Here is a 16,008-nt window from a genome sequence, read left to right as displayed (position 1 = left end):
GGAAATAGAAACAATTACTGTCTTTGTAACAGAGCATCTAACAAAATGCTTCTCAATACTGACTACTAACAAAGCAAATTTAAAGTAAAGTAAAAAAAAAATCACAATTTTCTATACTTTAGATTTCATACTAATCACACTCAAAATAAAACGTATCAATTGCAGCCATGGAACCTTAGTTGCAATCCCAATGTAAATATTTTCTTCAGTTGTTTCACGTTGCCTTCAGTGTGTTGAGAGCAGAGAAATCATTTCCATAGAGAGGAGGCTTTGCATCATCAGCTGATCCTCCAGAGAACTGAGAAGGTTTATAGTCCTGTGACTTCAACACTGCAGGACTCACATCTGTCAGTCAACACAGCAGAAAGCACAACCACCATGACTCTCATCACCATCCTCATCTGGACGCTGACCTGCTGCTGTTTTACAGGTTCATTCACTCAGCAACATTTCAAACATGATGTGCTGCTTTTTCTCTCATTGATTTCTGCTGATAAATGAATGATTTGTTTCTGTCTGCAGGATGCAGCGGTCAGGTGACTGTGACTCAACCTCCAGTACTGACATCTACTCCTGGATCCACTGTCACTCTGACCTGTAGGACCAGCCAAGCTGTTGCTAGCTGTCGTGATGGTCTGTGTATGTACTGGTATCAACAGAAATCTGGACAGACCACAAAGCTCCTAATTCGACATGTGAGCATAAGACATTCAGAAACACCAACTCGATTTAGTGGCAGTGGAAGCAGCTCTGACTTCTCTATGACCATCAGTGGAGTTCAGGCTGAAGATGCAGCAGTTTACTACTGTAAGAGTATCCATGTAATAAACAGTGCTGATGTGTTCACACAGTGATTTGTAGCTGTACAAAAACCTCCCTCAGTCAGACTGCAGAGACTGCAGCTGCTGAAGAGGAAGAAACTCTGACACAGACCCCTGAACACAGAGCTGGCAGTAACCTCACTAAGTATACATTTCTTATTTAAAGATACATTAAATTAAATATTTGATTCTGATCACCTGAAATATATATAAATATATATATATATATATAAAATAAAATTGTTTCTAGATGATACAGTGGTGACAGCTAACAAAGCAACAAATTCATACACAAACACTAGGGGTGGTTTGCTATTCGCTTCACTTATAAGAGGTTTTACACCCACGCTGAGGTTTTAGCACTGATGGTTCTGTAAATATTTAAATAAAATTATATTTTTAATAAGAATAATAGTTATTGTTTGTTAATGTTAGTGTATGATGCATTTTACAGTAATTTGGGGCTTTTGGCTGGAGGATTAAGATTTAAAAGCAGAGATAAATAGATAAGTAGTAAGTATTTGTTTGCTGTTTGTTCCATCCACTAATCTTACTGCGTGCATTGTCCAAGGATTAAATGCTATTGGACTGGTTAAAGGTAATGTAGGAAGACATTGTTAGAATGCTCAGTGTCAAATTTGGATCTCTTTCCAGGTCAGTGTGGACTAAAAGGATTAGCAGACATCAACAAAAAGCATTAAAACAGCATGCAAACAGCACACTACAACAGACAGCTGGTAGCTCAGAGTACTCAGCTGTATTGATCACTAGTTTCCCGCTGCATAAGACAATACTTTATATTTTTCCTTTAAATTCTTTATATGATCAATCTGGTGTCACTAGCTATAAATTTAATTCTGCTTGAATAACAGTGTAGATTGTAGTGTGTAAACCATGCTAGTGTGAGAGTGGTCATCTTTTCCTTCACAGCCTGCAGGGTTAAAGTTCATGCCTTCAACTACAAACTAATTTGAGCTTCTTTTTGTACCAAGATGGTATTATTTACTAGTTTAAGTGACAAATCATGACATTAAAGCTACCCAGTGTATGTCCAGACCTGTTAATCAGTTTTACGTCATAGCTGAATAGTGAGCGCTGATGCTGGCGTCATGCCTTTGGCCTTGCCTCTGGTAATCCTGCCAGGACAGGTCATTCCTCAGTCTAATAAAAAAGTTTCATGAGTAGAAATCTTTGCTGTATTATTTAAAAGAGACCTTGCGATTAATTTATAAAACCTTCCTGTAATTCTTACATTGTGCTTCTCAGCAAGTACAATATAACTAATTAATTACATACATGTGAGTAAACATGCACTCAAGAGCTTAAGTTGCAGATGACAAAGTGCATGAAGGTGCATTTGTGAATGGGATGACTTGGACACAGGTAGTAATAACTCATAATGAGCTTACCTTTAGCCTCTTTAATAAGCCTGAGTGTCTCTAAAGGAGACTTTGTTCGCATGGGATAGGGATAATCCTTTTAGACACTGCTTTACCAGGAACAAGTCAGCCAACGTTTCCTCCTTCAGACTGGATGAGCTCCTCAGAGTTAAACAGGACCCACATTTCTTCAGGTACACCTGCTCTCCTCTGCCGTGGATCTCGAGAGATACATACCGACAATTCTCACTCATCAAGAGATTCGGATATCTGCTGCCAGCGACGGGGGTGGGGGGGATTTGCTGGGATACAGACTGAGCCTGAATCAGGATGGAATGTCTGCAGAAGTCATTAGAAAATATAGTGTCTCTGAAAGTCAGGGCGTACGTGAAGGACTACTGCAAGAGGAATGGTCTGCTGACACTCTCGGTCTTTGCGGTAGTGACCGGCTGTGTGCTTGGATTTATACTCCGGTCATTCAACCTCTCCACACAGGTATGAATTAATGGATGAATGTATGAATAGAGAGAAAATCAAACTAAGACAAAGTGACTCACTTAGGCTCTAACAGACATTCGTTACATTAGAATGTTGTCCAGAATATGTACAAATTAGTTAGGATAACTCCAGTTAGGATAAAAGGAATAGGCAATGAGTACTCCTGACATGTTGACATGTCTGCACTGAGGCTGTAGATAAGGTCCGTTATGCAATAATGAGAAAGAACACAGACACAGACAATCAGTTCAGAGGTAAGAGGAGAAGATAAGCATAAACAACTGAACAACTGTAAAAATTTTAAATATCAATACTGGATTATATGCAACTTTGTGTATGTGAAATAACCCAGGATTCAATCAGTTTTATGGAGTTTATGAAATGTTATTGGTTTGATTCACCAAAAGAAAGAAAAATTAATCTGTTTCCTTTCAAATACAGTGGTATAAAGAAATAACTTGTCCATTATTTGAGCCTCATAATATAAAATAAACAATAAACACAATTTCCAGATTCAATAAGTTTAGTTTGTTTCCCAGGAGTAGTTGAAAATGAATGAATTAGTCTGTCATTCCATACTGAATTTCTCTCAATGTTTTGTTTTTTTCCAGCCTGTATTTATGATTTTATTTCCATGTGTAGCAATGTCTCATTCAAGGTTACAGACTACAACCATGAAGTCACTGTGATGTAAGACGCTCTTAAACTGAGAAGCTTATGTGTCCAGTGTGGATCCTCAATGTAATCTTGTCTAGTAGCAGGAATGCTCTAAAAGTACATTTTTATTTCCATCCAATGATCAGTGAAAGAATCTGTGAAACACAAGCATAATACTAACTTTCTTTATTATTAAGAATTTAATATTAATCAAAATTACTACATGTGACTTATGCAAGAGCAGAGTTTGGATGTTCTCTCTGCTCAGAGAGTTACTCTGACCTCCTCCCACAGTCCAAAGCCATCCACGTTAGATTAACTAAATTAATTTTAAAACCTAAATGTAATTTATTGGTGATTCTAAGATTGGGTTAAGTCTGGATACGATAGTGTGTGGTTTCCTTTTTTCTGTGTGTTGACCATCTAATGAGGTAGCAACCTGTCCAGTGTCTACCCCTAACCTGACTACACTACACCACAACAGGTGACATATTCTGTACATACTTCTTGTAAATAATGATTTTTTTTAACTGTATTGAGCTCATTGCAGCCCCCCCCCCCCCCCAAAAAAAAAAAAAAAAAGTCCAAAGCTTAACTGTTCCTGTCTTTAACAGGCCAAGATCTACTTCTCATTCCCCGGAGAACTGCTGATGAGGATGTTGAAGATGTTGATTCTCCCACTTATCACCTCCAGGTAAACGATAGCTTTGATTTTTAAATCAAATATATATTTGAAGGAAATATTTTTACAGAATTTAGAGGTGTGGAATGTCCTGGTCACAAAGATTAATGGTACAGTCATTCAAGAGCTGAGATGCTGGCTTTGAATTTGGTCTGGGACATGTGTTGGATGTCATATTTCCTATTGCTCCACTTCAGTTTGAACACCACCAGTTAAATGTCACTACATCTATTGAAAATCTGCAGCCTTAGAAAAACAAACAACTAATTCAAATCTACTTCAGTTCCAGTCTTTCGTAAAGCCAACATCCATAATCACACCTCTTCTACTTTCCTATCCAGTCTTATGTCTGGCCTGTCAGCCATGGACACCAAGGCAAGCGGTCGTCTGGGAGTCCTGACCATCACTTATTACCTGTGGACGACCTTCATTGCTGTCATCGTTGGTATCGTGCTGGTTATCATCGTTCACCCAGGGACCGGCTCTGAAAAAGACAGTCACCATTCACATTCAGGGCCTGTTATGACCTCCGCTGATGCTCTGCTGGACCTCATCAGGTTAACATTCACACAGAAACAAAAGATTTCAGTCTTTCATCTATTCACACTACTATTCATAGCAAACCATGCCATATCTGGCGTTCAAACATATCATCTCTACAATGGCACCAGAGATTATCTAACGAATTATAAGATTTTTCACTGAATCAGGACATTTTAAAATGCTGATGCTGCTGGATGAAAGCTAGCAGTTGTGTCAGCAGGATGTGCTTGGCAAAAAAAATAAATAAAAATAAATAAAAATAAAAAATGGCAAATTACTCAGCAGCAATCTGAATCTAAATTGTATATTGTTGCAGTGAACATTAACAGAGATGCAAACTCTGTATATAATTACTTTTTCAGCAAGCTTTCTCTCTTATATATATATATATATATATATATATATATATATATATAAAAAACACCCAGCACGCCCCTGCGGGCGGTTTATCCTTCAAGCTCGGGTCCTCTACCAGAGGCCTGGGAGCTTGAGGGTCCTGCGCAGTATCTTAGCTGTTCCCAGGACTGCGCTCTTCTGGACAGAGATCTCCGATGTTGTTCCTGGGATCTGCTGGAGCCACTCGCCTAGCTTGGGAGTCACCGCACCTAGTGCTCCGATTACCACGGGGACCACCGTTACCTTCACCCTCCACATCCTCTCGAGCTCTTCTCTGAGCCCTTGGTATTTCTCCAGCTTCTCGTGTTCCTTCTTCCTGATATTGCTGTCATTCGGAACCGCTACATCGATCACTACGGCCGTCTTCTTCTGTTTGTCTACCACCACTATGTCCGGTTGGTTAGCCACCACCATTTTGTCCGTCTGTATCTGGAAGTCCCACAGGATCTTAGCTCGGTCATTCTCCACCACCCTTGGGGGCATCTCCCATTTTGACCTCGGGACTTCCAGGTTATACTCGGCACAGATGTTCCTGTACACTATGCCGGCCACTTGGTTATGGCGTTCCATGTATGCCTTGCCTGCTAGCATCTTGCACCCTGCTGTTATGTGCTGGATTGTCTCTGGGGCATCTTTACACAGCCTGCACCTGGGGTCTTGCCTGGTGTGATAGACCCCAGCCTCTATGGATCTTGTGCTCAGAGCTTGTTCTTGTGCTGCCATGATTAGTGCCTCTGTGCTGTCTTTCAGTCCAGCTTTGTCCAGCCACTGGTAGGATTTCTGGATATCAGCCACCTCCTCTATCTGCCGGTGGTACATACCGTGCAGGGGCCTGTCCTTCCATGATGGTTCCTCGTCTCCCTCCTCTTTCTTGGGTTTCTGCTGCCTGAGGTATTCACTGAGCACTCGGTCAGTTGGGGCCATCTTCCTAATGTATTCTTGGATGTTCCTTGTCTCATCCTGGACTGTGGTGCTGACACTCACCAGTCCCCGGCCCCCTTCCTTCCGCTTAGCGTACAGCCTCAGGGTGCTGGATTTGGGGTGAAACCCTCCATGCATGGTAAGGAGCTTTCTTGTCTTTATGTCAGTGGCTTCTATCTCCTCCTTTGGCCAGCCTATTACCCCAGCAGGGTACCTGATCACGGGCAGGGCGTACGTGTTGATGGCCCGGATCTTGTTCTTACCATTCAGCTGACTCCTCAGGACTTGCCTGACCCTCTGCAGGTACTTGGTGGTTGCAGCTTTTCTAGCGGCCTCTTCATGGTTCCCATTCGCCTGTGGGATCCCCAAGTACTTGTAACTGTCCTCTATGTCTGCAATGTTGCCTTCTGGTAGTTCAATCCCCTCAGTTCTGACTACCTTCCCTCTCTTTGTTACCATCCGACTACACTTCTCCAGTCCGAACGACATTCCAATGTCATTGCTGTATAGCCTGGTAGTGTGGGTCAGTGAATCGATGTCTCGTTCACTCTTGGCATACAGCTTGATGTCATCCATGTACAGGAGGTGGCTGACAACTGCTCCGTTCTGTAGTCGGTATCCGTAGCCAGTCTTGTTAATGATCTCACTGAGGGGGTTCAGGCCTATGCAGAACAGCAGTGGGGACAGAGCATCTCCTTGGTAGATCCCGCACTTGATGGTGACTTGTGCTATGGGCTTGGAGTTGGCCTCTAGTGTTGTACGCCACATCCCCATTGAGTATATATATATATATATATATATGTGTGTGTGTGTTTTAATAGAGCATTTCACAAGATCAGCTCTTAGAGCTCCCGGTAAAGTGATCTCTCTTATATCTGTTTCATATTCCTTAATTAATCTCAAACTAAAATAAATAAATACACAAATAAGTAGAAAACGACTTAATTTGGTATTATTTGGAAAATCATATTTCTCACAAGCAGTACTTTATTAATATGCAGAAAAACCCTCATTCAGGTTTGGTCAATCACAAAATCTCCTCAGATAGGTTAGATTTCCAGAAAGACATGAGAGCTTTGCAGAAATCTGTATTCATCAAAACATTAATTTACATTTGATATTAAACTGTTTCTGGCAACAGTGGAGGGATTTTTAACACAGAATTTAAATGATAAGCTTTAACATCATCCTTTAAAATCCTTGTAGCATTGTTGCAATGTCACTACCCTTGCAGCAGCTTGACTAAGAATAGGGAAAGAGTTAACTGTGACTCTTTAAGCTGACACTTTCTCAGAAGATCCTACTGCAGAGTCACTTTGTTAGATTGAACCTGTACTCCTGTACAGGCTCAGGCTTATTGAAGGGCCATTCATGTCAAAGATCCGCTTATTCTTAAATGAGATTAAACTGGAGAGCTGTGGTGAGGTGCGCATTTCAGTCGTCTTATGTGTTTGGTGCCAGTGTCACTGACGCAGGTTGAATAAAAACAGTCTGATGATGCTGGCTCTACCTGTTCAGCTTCCATCAACCTTAACATGTGAAACTCTCTGTGCTGTTATACTGTGTGAAAACGTAACCTGTGTTTTTCTCACTATTCTTATAAAAACTCATTAAATCTAGGAAACTATTTTACTTTAATGAGTTCGGCCACTGGAGACATTTACGGTATATGATGACATATGAGTACAAGTAGTGGGCTAAATAAATATCCGCTATGTAAAACTTATTATTGTAAGAATAAATGGAAGTATCAAAAGTTAACATACTCCAGAAGCAAGAGAATTGAGAAATGGCAGTACTGTTCAAGCCACTCGAGGTGCTTTTTATATTCTACTGGCTCATTTTAAAGTTGATCTATTTTACAAAATGATGCAAAATATGCAATTTCATTTTTAGTACTAGCAGTTAGATTCACCATCTACAAGAACTTCCTACTGTAAACAAAAGTGAGACTGTGTTTTATTTATAAGGTTTACAGTATAATTGCTGGTTAATCATTGATGTTATTATAACAAAGTCTAAATGTTCAATAACTGAACACCATGACACTTTTTAATTGATGATTTGAGCCTAATTATTTACATACCCATTGCATATTTTTACATTTTAAGCTTCTGAAGATTTCTACTGTGAAAAACTGTATTTGTGCATCCCAATAGTTATACTGAAAAAATACTAACAATTTGTTTTTAATATGTTTTTCACCCTCAAAACCATCACAAACAGTACATACTTTCTTCAAACATAAGATTAAAATATTTAAAAACTCAAAAAAGCTGTCTCACCACACACATTTAGTATCTAGCTTTTCATGCTATTTACCAGTAGATGCATAAATGAGGCCAGTTGTAAAAGAATTATAGAAAATCACCTGCGGCAAGCTTTTTTCTTTTACCCGAGCAATCCAAGCACTTCTCATCCGTGCTTATTTGGTGTCTAACACAACCCATTATTGTTTTTAAGGTCAACAATAAGTGCTGACCATCATTTCAGAATCTGTCACACACAAGTAAATGATCTAGCTGCCATCAGTTGAACTGTATATCATCCTACACATGTGATCATATGGCTTCTTTCTTTTTATTGTACATTGCAGGAACATGATCCCATCAAACCTGATTGAAGCAACTTTTCAGCAGGTGAGTCGACAACATGGAGTTACTGATTGAGAACTGCGCAATATTATTCAAATTTCAAATATTCAAATTTCAAGATGCCCGTAGTAAAAGATCTATATGGTTGTTCTTTCATTTCGTGCCAGTACCGGACAGATTTGGTACCCATTGTACAGAACAATGACGCAAAAGTGTCTCAGGCCAACTATGTATACGTCATGCCCGATTACCACAACCCTCGCCTGGGTCATCCAGTCTTCCTGGAGATCACCCCTGCACCTGACATCAAGTATAAGATTGTCCCAAGTACAAGCAAAGGCATGAATGTATTGGGGATTGTCATCTTCTCAGCTACAATGGGTAAGACAATCACCATTCAACTTTAATGTTTTATATAACAATAACCATGGGATTTTAAAATAAGCCAGCCTATTCAAGCTCATAAATAAGTTACATGCTGACCATGCAAATGCATAGATACATTATTGCATTGGTTATATTACAGGACATAACAACTTTTGCACTGGCAGGCTGTCTCATGCCATCTCTCCACATGTCTCCATTTCAAAAGTGATAAACTAATGACTTTTGATATCAGAAGCAATGTCTCTATTATCAGCATAATGTGCTTAAAGTTTCAAAAGTAAATGTGATGATGCATTGGCCGATGTCATATATGCAGAGAAAGTAAAATTACTTTACACAGTTCAGTTGTATAGTTCTCTCTATAAAGGAAAATAAGTTATGGGAAGTTTAATACAACAGTAAAAAAGAAATAAAAAAGGATGTGTTGAACAAGTAAATTATATCCACTAAGTGCATAATATTGGATCTGAACATCTGAAAGGGCACAAGAAGGTGTGGTTTTAAAAAAATTCTTTATTTTGCAATGTGGCACAAGCAAAAGATTTTGTAGACTAGTTTTAATTTGCAGCAATGCATTGTGGTATTTATGTTTTTTACAACTTTGTCTGAAAAGTACTGAAGTTCTGATCATAATATTGAATACCTGAAGTGGAATTCAAAAGTACAGTATTTTCTAATTGAAATATTGTACTCTCACAGATCATGGAGACTCACTAAAAGGAGCTAAAAATTTGAGATTTATTAGCAATGTCAGCAAAGCAAGAGCTGCTCTGCCTTATAGCTTATTTATATGACTAACCAACTAACTACTATGCAGTTAGTTAAATTTTGTAAAGTCTTTTTTTCTTTATCGGGATAAGAAGGTTGCACCACAACTATTAACAAACAACTGTGCGACTGTGTTATCTGTTCTCAGGTCTGCTGCTGGGGAAAATGGGGGAACGTGGCACACCACTCGTCAATGTGTGCCAGTGCATCAACGAGTGTGTCATGAAGATCATCAATGCTGCTATGTGGTAAGGCTGCACTCTCTCTGTCTCCCTGTTTCTTTTTCTGTCACACACACAGATACACGCTACTGTATCACGCACATGCATCCAATAAAAGACAGACTACACAAAGTTCACACAGCAGAGCCAGATTAGATCCAAAAATAGATCTCATGGCGATTCGAGGAAAACTCAGTGGTGTATCTAAAGTGACCTCAAAGCTTCTCATTGGACATGAGTTGACACTTGAAATACAGTTATATGAATGGAGCAAAGAGGACTCTTTCTATGAGGGCCCGGTGGCGCCAGTGTCCGGCAGCCTCGCCTCTGTCAGTGCGCCCCAGGGTGGCTGTGGCTACGATGTAGCTTGCCATCACCAGTGTGTGAATGTGTGTGTGAATGGGTGGATGACTGGATGTGTAAAGCGCTTTGGGGTCCTTAGGGACTAGAAAAGCGCTATACAAATACAGGCCATTTACCATTTACCATTCTATATAAAATTAGTGCTACAAACTCATAGGTAAATACATCAGGCAACTCACAGGCACCATGCATGTACGTCAGAAAAAAACTTGGAACTTCAAAGACTGATTGTATCCATGTGTACAATATGTGATTTTGAACATGTAAAGTCACGTCTATGAGCTTCAGCCTGCTGCTATAACAGCTGGCACTCTTCTGATGCCTGGCAGCATACAACATGGGATTTACTCCCATTCAGACAGAAGAGCATTAGTGAGGTCAGCAAACTGATGCTGGATCACAGTTGATGTCTCAAATAATCCCAGTGGAGTTGTTTGGGGTTAAGGTCAGGATGGAAATCCTTTCCTGTAGGGACACACACTCAGAAAGAAACAAAAAAACTTTCATATATTTTCAGGAGTCAACGTGGTAAGAAAATGAATGTAATTCATGTTCTATCTTCTCTTCTTTGAAGGTATTTTCCCTTCGGCATTGTGTTCCTGGTGGCAGGAAAGATCCTGGACATGCACGACCCAGCCCATCTGGGGGAGAAGCTGGGCATGTACTTCATCACTGTCCTGTGTGGTCTCTTCGTGCATGGCCTCATCCTGCTGCCTCTCTTTTATTTCTTCTTTACCCGCAAAAATCCATTCACCTTCATCAGAGGGCTGCTGCAGGCTCTTGTCATTGCACTAGCTACATCTTCAAGGTAAGAGAAAACAGACATTTTTATGTGTTATATCCCACCAATGTAGATCTTTCTACATTTCTAACTAGGACATTTTACCAGTCCTTGGTTCAGATTGAAGTCTGCTGACTAACCTGACATCCTTTTATATCCTCTGATTTCTTTCGTTGCAGCTCAGCCACGCTGCCAATCACTATGAAGTGTCTCCTGGAGAACTGTGGAGTTGACCGGCAAATTGCTCGATTTGTGCTTCCAGTGGGAGCCACTATCAACATGGATGGAACAGCCCTGTATGAAGCAGTGGCAGCCATCTTCATAGCTCAAGTCAACGAGTATGACTTGGACTTTGGCCAGCTGGTCACTATCAGGTGAGAATAAATACTGAGAACAGATGCTCCCCTGAGAAGTTCCTTGTGTTGAAAATCTGTTTCCCTTTTTTTTTTTTTTTCTGTTTCCCTAACATCTTTTCCTCTGTCTCATCAGTATAACAGCAACCGCAGCCAGCATTGGAGCAGCTGGGATACCTCAAGCGGGTTTGGTTACAATGGTGATTGTCCTGACCTCTGTGGGTTTACCACCTGCTGACATCTCCTTGATTGTAGCCATTGACTGGGTGCTGTAAGTCCCACAAAAGTTATTATCTTTAAGTAAGTCTTAGTATTTAGCTAAATTGGTCAATTTGTGATGAACTTTTCCCCTCTCATTTCATCAGTGATCGATTCAGGACAATGATCAATGTTCTGGGTGATGCCTTAGCTGCTGGGATTATGGCTCATATATGCAAGAAGGACTTTGATAAATCAGCAACCGCTGCTTCTACTGCTGTAGCCAATAAAGAACGGGTAAGGACTGTTTCTGTTAGTATATATCAAAGTTCACATAAATGAAAGATTTCAAAAATTCTCCCAAAATCCAATCCTGTATATAGTTAATGAACTAGAAACAAGAGTCTGCAACCTCAGTTTGCAGGTATTTATCCTTAAATAATAACAACAACAATTTGTATAGCACTTTTAAAAACACAGAGTTACAAAGTGCAGTTTAAATAAAGCCACATATTGATGATATGTGTACATGTTTAAACATACATACAGACACATAATCAGCCATACTGACATACATTCATTCCAACATACACACATACATGCAAATAGTTGCAAACTATGGCCAACAATGAAGGGGGAAAGATTAAGCAAACAAAAAAATCGAGTTTTCAGCAATCGTTTGAAAGAAATAACAGAGTCAGCTGATCTGATTGACTGAGAAATCTGGTTCAGTTTGGACGGAATAAACAATGATCACCTCTGGTTTTAAAATCAGAGCCTGGAACAGTTAGGAGACCCCGTTAGACAATTGGAGAGGCCGGCCACATGATAAGGTCTTAGAAGCTCTGGTATATAAGCAGTTCTGCTGAGGACAGAAGGCCCACCCACCTGCTGTTCATCCCTTTGTTTATGAGGGGCAGCCAATTAAGAGAAAGTGAGCTTTAAAGAGCTGGAGAAGCGGCTGGTGCTAAACCACCTGCCCTTCAGTAGAGAAACCTTGGTCCATAAGTACCTAGGTAAGGTACATGCTGTAATTATTTTGAACTACAAATCAAATATAATGTCAAACTTGGCAATGGGAAATGAAAACACATCAGTCCTCCCCAACACCTCCTACCTTTGAACTAACTGTAGACCTACCGCTGTCATCTTCCCTACAGAGAGACACAGTAATCTCCTTTGGCAATCAGAGCGTGGCACTGTCTGATGCTCCGCTGATCACACATCGCTGCGATTATGTGTTTGAAGTGGATGGAGACAACGTGCTGGAGAAACCCGTGCCCTGCTACAACCTCTGTCAAGTCTGAGACACTTTTACACGATGCCTTCTACAGCACGTAGATGCACCTACAAAGGCACTAACGGAGGCTCTAAAAGTTCACTCAAAGCCTGTGCCATGCAGAAACCTGTACTACTTGATACAATGTACAAAACAGCATGTCTCTATTCAGCTTTGCATGTAGAGAGATGTGAGGAGATGCATTTTATTAAATCTTGAATGCCACATTGTCTGAATGCACTTGCAGACAGGAACATACGTCACGATGACATGCATTGGATGGAGATCAGTGTTTATCAGTTCCAGGGGGACAATTAAAATCCACAGTAGACCCGTCATAATGAAACATGACTGCAGTTTTAACTTAAGTCTAGGTTTTGAAATGCCTTAACGTTGCCTCATTTTTGACAATAATGCTGAGACCTTGAAAGACTTGAATGTTATAAGGAGCTAATAGACAAAGAGCAACAGAACAGGGGCTTTCTCTCTGTTAGACAAGGTGTTTATGCATAAATATTAAAGCAAAATTAAGAAATATACCAACATATCCCTAGCAAATGAAAATTATAGCATAATCTGTGTTTTTATACCACTGCTTTTAATTTTGTGTTCATTTCTAATAAAAACCTGCTACATACCAGTGCTGTGAAAGTTTTTATTTTAATAATTAACCTCAGAGACTATTGAGCTTAAGTATACGCAGTGCTCATGATACATGCTGGATTATACTTGGCAAGGTAAAAAGAAAGTATAGCATCTGTCAGTTATAAGGTTTTTACATAATCTGGTCCTTCAGGAGATCTTAAAATTCTTTGAATACAACCTCTGATGAACAACAACATGGCATATTACAGTGTTATTAAACCAAAATTAAACCAAAATGCAGAAGCAGTGTGTGAAAAACTAAGTGCACCCAGTGATTCAACAGCTTGCATAACCACCTTAAGTAGCAATGACTTAAAAAAATTGTTATGTATGAATTTATGTGCTCAACTTTCCTTTTTTCCCCTTTTTCCTAAGACAAATAAATAAATTCTGTACACTTAGCTTGAAATTTAGTTGGATTTTATAGAATATTTCATGCAAGAAAGTTGACAAGCACAAAATAATTGATCAAAGCTGTCATGATATTTAGGGCAAGATTTAGTAAGTTTCTAGAAAACCTCTGTTGTCTACAAAAAGGCCAATTGTTAGTTTTGTGACTGAAAGCTCCCTCTGGGGTAATTAGCATTGAATGATCCAACAGTGCACTGATTTATGTACAAAGATGCAGTCACTTGAAAAAATTACTGGTACAGGGCAACAAAAATTAGTGGCTCAGGAGCACAACTTAGGTCTTAAAAATAAAAAAGTATAATCAAAGGCCAGGGATTAATCCCACACTCTAAACACATTAACAGTTGGATTTTGACAGACATCCCCACATTGATGGGCAGCAACAATTGCTTCTAAGATCATTGTAAGATCATTGCTGAGGTCTTTCCTCTGTGGCAACATGAATACCCCAAGACCAGCAATTTGTCAAAACTTTGTACAGAGCTGCTTACCGTCTTAGTTCCTGTGGAAGCAGTAAGGATGCGCTTTCAATTTTCCACAAACACCATTTCAGCATTTTGGTTTAATTTTTATTATTTAAATAACAAAAAGACAAAGACAATGCTTTACGTTTTGGTAATTCGAATTCAAAATGGACCATATCCATCCAAACCAAGGCCTGGGGAGTAAAAACGTAAAATAAAACCACCATTTCTGGCATTCTTCTAGCTGGTTGTTGTTCAGGATGAGCCCATGCACTGTCTTGTATGCTGGTCATCCTGTACCATATTTCACTGCCAAGAAAAGTTTTCACTTCAAGCTTTCAAACATCATCGCTCACAAGTGCGAGTTCTTCTGAAAAGGATGCGAGTCTCAAAACAGAAAAAGGGTCCTGCTTGAAATGACAATTTGCTACAACTTAGCTATTTATATCTGAATAAAAGAGTTTTTAGCATTCCAAAGTCACTAAAAACAGAATAGCCAGACTGGTTTCAATTTTCTCTTTCCTTTCCAAGCCATTTTGAAGAAGCTGTTTTTTTTTGTTTGTTTTTTTTTTGTTTTAAATATGTGTAGGTGTCTGAAATTGTATATTCATATTCTACTTTAGAAAACTCAATTTTTGGCTTTAATTTTAAAGTTGAAGGAAAACTGAGACAAAGAGCTGCAGAAAAAATAAGCTTCAGGATAGACTCTGCTCACTGTCCCCACCATCTGGTTGCAGAAGGTTCCAACTCCGATCTACATGTCAAGTCTACTATTAAATCACATCTCCAGATTTCCAAGAATGTGCAACAATACTGTCATATCACAGCAACACTAACTTCAGTAACATGTACATAAAAGTGCAAGTGCACATCTACTCATCTTTTTTCAAGAGAATCACGTAGATCAAATCCACAACAAGCTTCTAAATACACATTTAATTTTCCTTTAATTTTTTTTTTTTTAAAGCCACCATGTTTTTATTGAAATGTTAGAAGACATTTAACGGACTTCAGCTTAGTGTCAAAAGTGTTCAAAACCAAGAAAACAAAACAATCCATTAAAAACACTGCAATAAGTATCAAGTATGACCACAAACACTGTCAAATAAATAAATGCGCCTCCTCTGATGTAAAATACACTATTTCCTCTTATAAATTAAGGCGGAATGCAGTTTATTTTCACTGCCCCTTAAACGCACTTGCACCTTTCATGCAAACCAAACTAGACTGCCAACATAACTACACAGTAACGTCAATAGAAAATTTTAATATATTTTTAAAAAAAAACCCAAAATGACAGTCGATGACTATAACAAATGTCTATTACCTGCACTGAGCAAGTCATGAAATATTGCACAAAGTTAAGGATCCTGACACAATAATAACAACATGGAGATACTAAATCAAGATGCACAATAAGACCAAAGTTTCAAGCTCACAATGTGAGCATTCCTTTATGATGGGCCAGACAATTTTAACTATATTCTCAAGTGTCAGCTGAATTATTGCTGGGGAGGGAGAAAAACAGTTTTAAAACAGAATCTGAAAAATTTTGAACAAGTTTTGTAGCCAAGTATATTCTTAGAAATACATCTCCAAGTGTTATGCTTTTTAACTCCTGCTGAGCTTGAATCAGAACAACTGCAG

General features: G+C 39.2%; 2 protein-coding genes across 2 annotated transcripts in view; one reads left to right on the top strand and one right to left on the bottom strand.

Annotated features, from left to right (window-relative positions):
• LOC146646777 (immunoglobulin lambda-1 light chain-like) overlaps positions 1-16,008 on the bottom strand; it is a 41,046-nt gene that overhangs the window by 1,214 nt on the left and 23,824 nt on the right. The window contains exon 3 of the mRNA XM_085390865.1: positions 1,862-1,878. Coding sequence (XP_085246991.1) covers positions 1,862-1,878 — 17 coding nt within the window. The remainder of the gene's footprint in view (positions 1-1,861; positions 1,879-16,008) is intronic.
• On the top strand, positions 2,531-13,422 carry slc1a8b (solute carrier family 1 member 8b). Its single transcript, XM_085390857.1, has 11 exons — positions 2,531-2,695; positions 3,970-4,049; positions 4,379-4,594; positions 8,494-8,536; positions 8,659-8,872; positions 9,795-9,894; positions 10,805-11,038; positions 11,191-11,385; positions 11,501-11,635; positions 11,730-11,859; positions 12,723-13,422. The coding sequence occupies exons 1-11, from the start codon at positions 2,531-2,533 to the stop codon at positions 12,867-12,869; spliced, it is 1,659 nt and encodes a 552-aa protein (XP_085246983.1). The 3' UTR covers positions 12,870-13,422.

The sequence above is a fragment of the Rhamphochromis longiceps genome, linkage group LG19, assembly GCF_057381845.1.
Source record: "Rhamphochromis longiceps isolate RC_006_pf linkage group LG19, R_longiceps_female_GT1.1, whole genome shotgun sequence".
Lineage (NCBI taxonomy): Eukaryota > Metazoa > Chordata > Actinopteri > Cichliformes > Cichlidae > Rhamphochromis > Rhamphochromis longiceps.
Note: the sequence above shows the minus strand (reverse complement) of the source record. Positions and strands in the feature narration are given on the sequence as shown.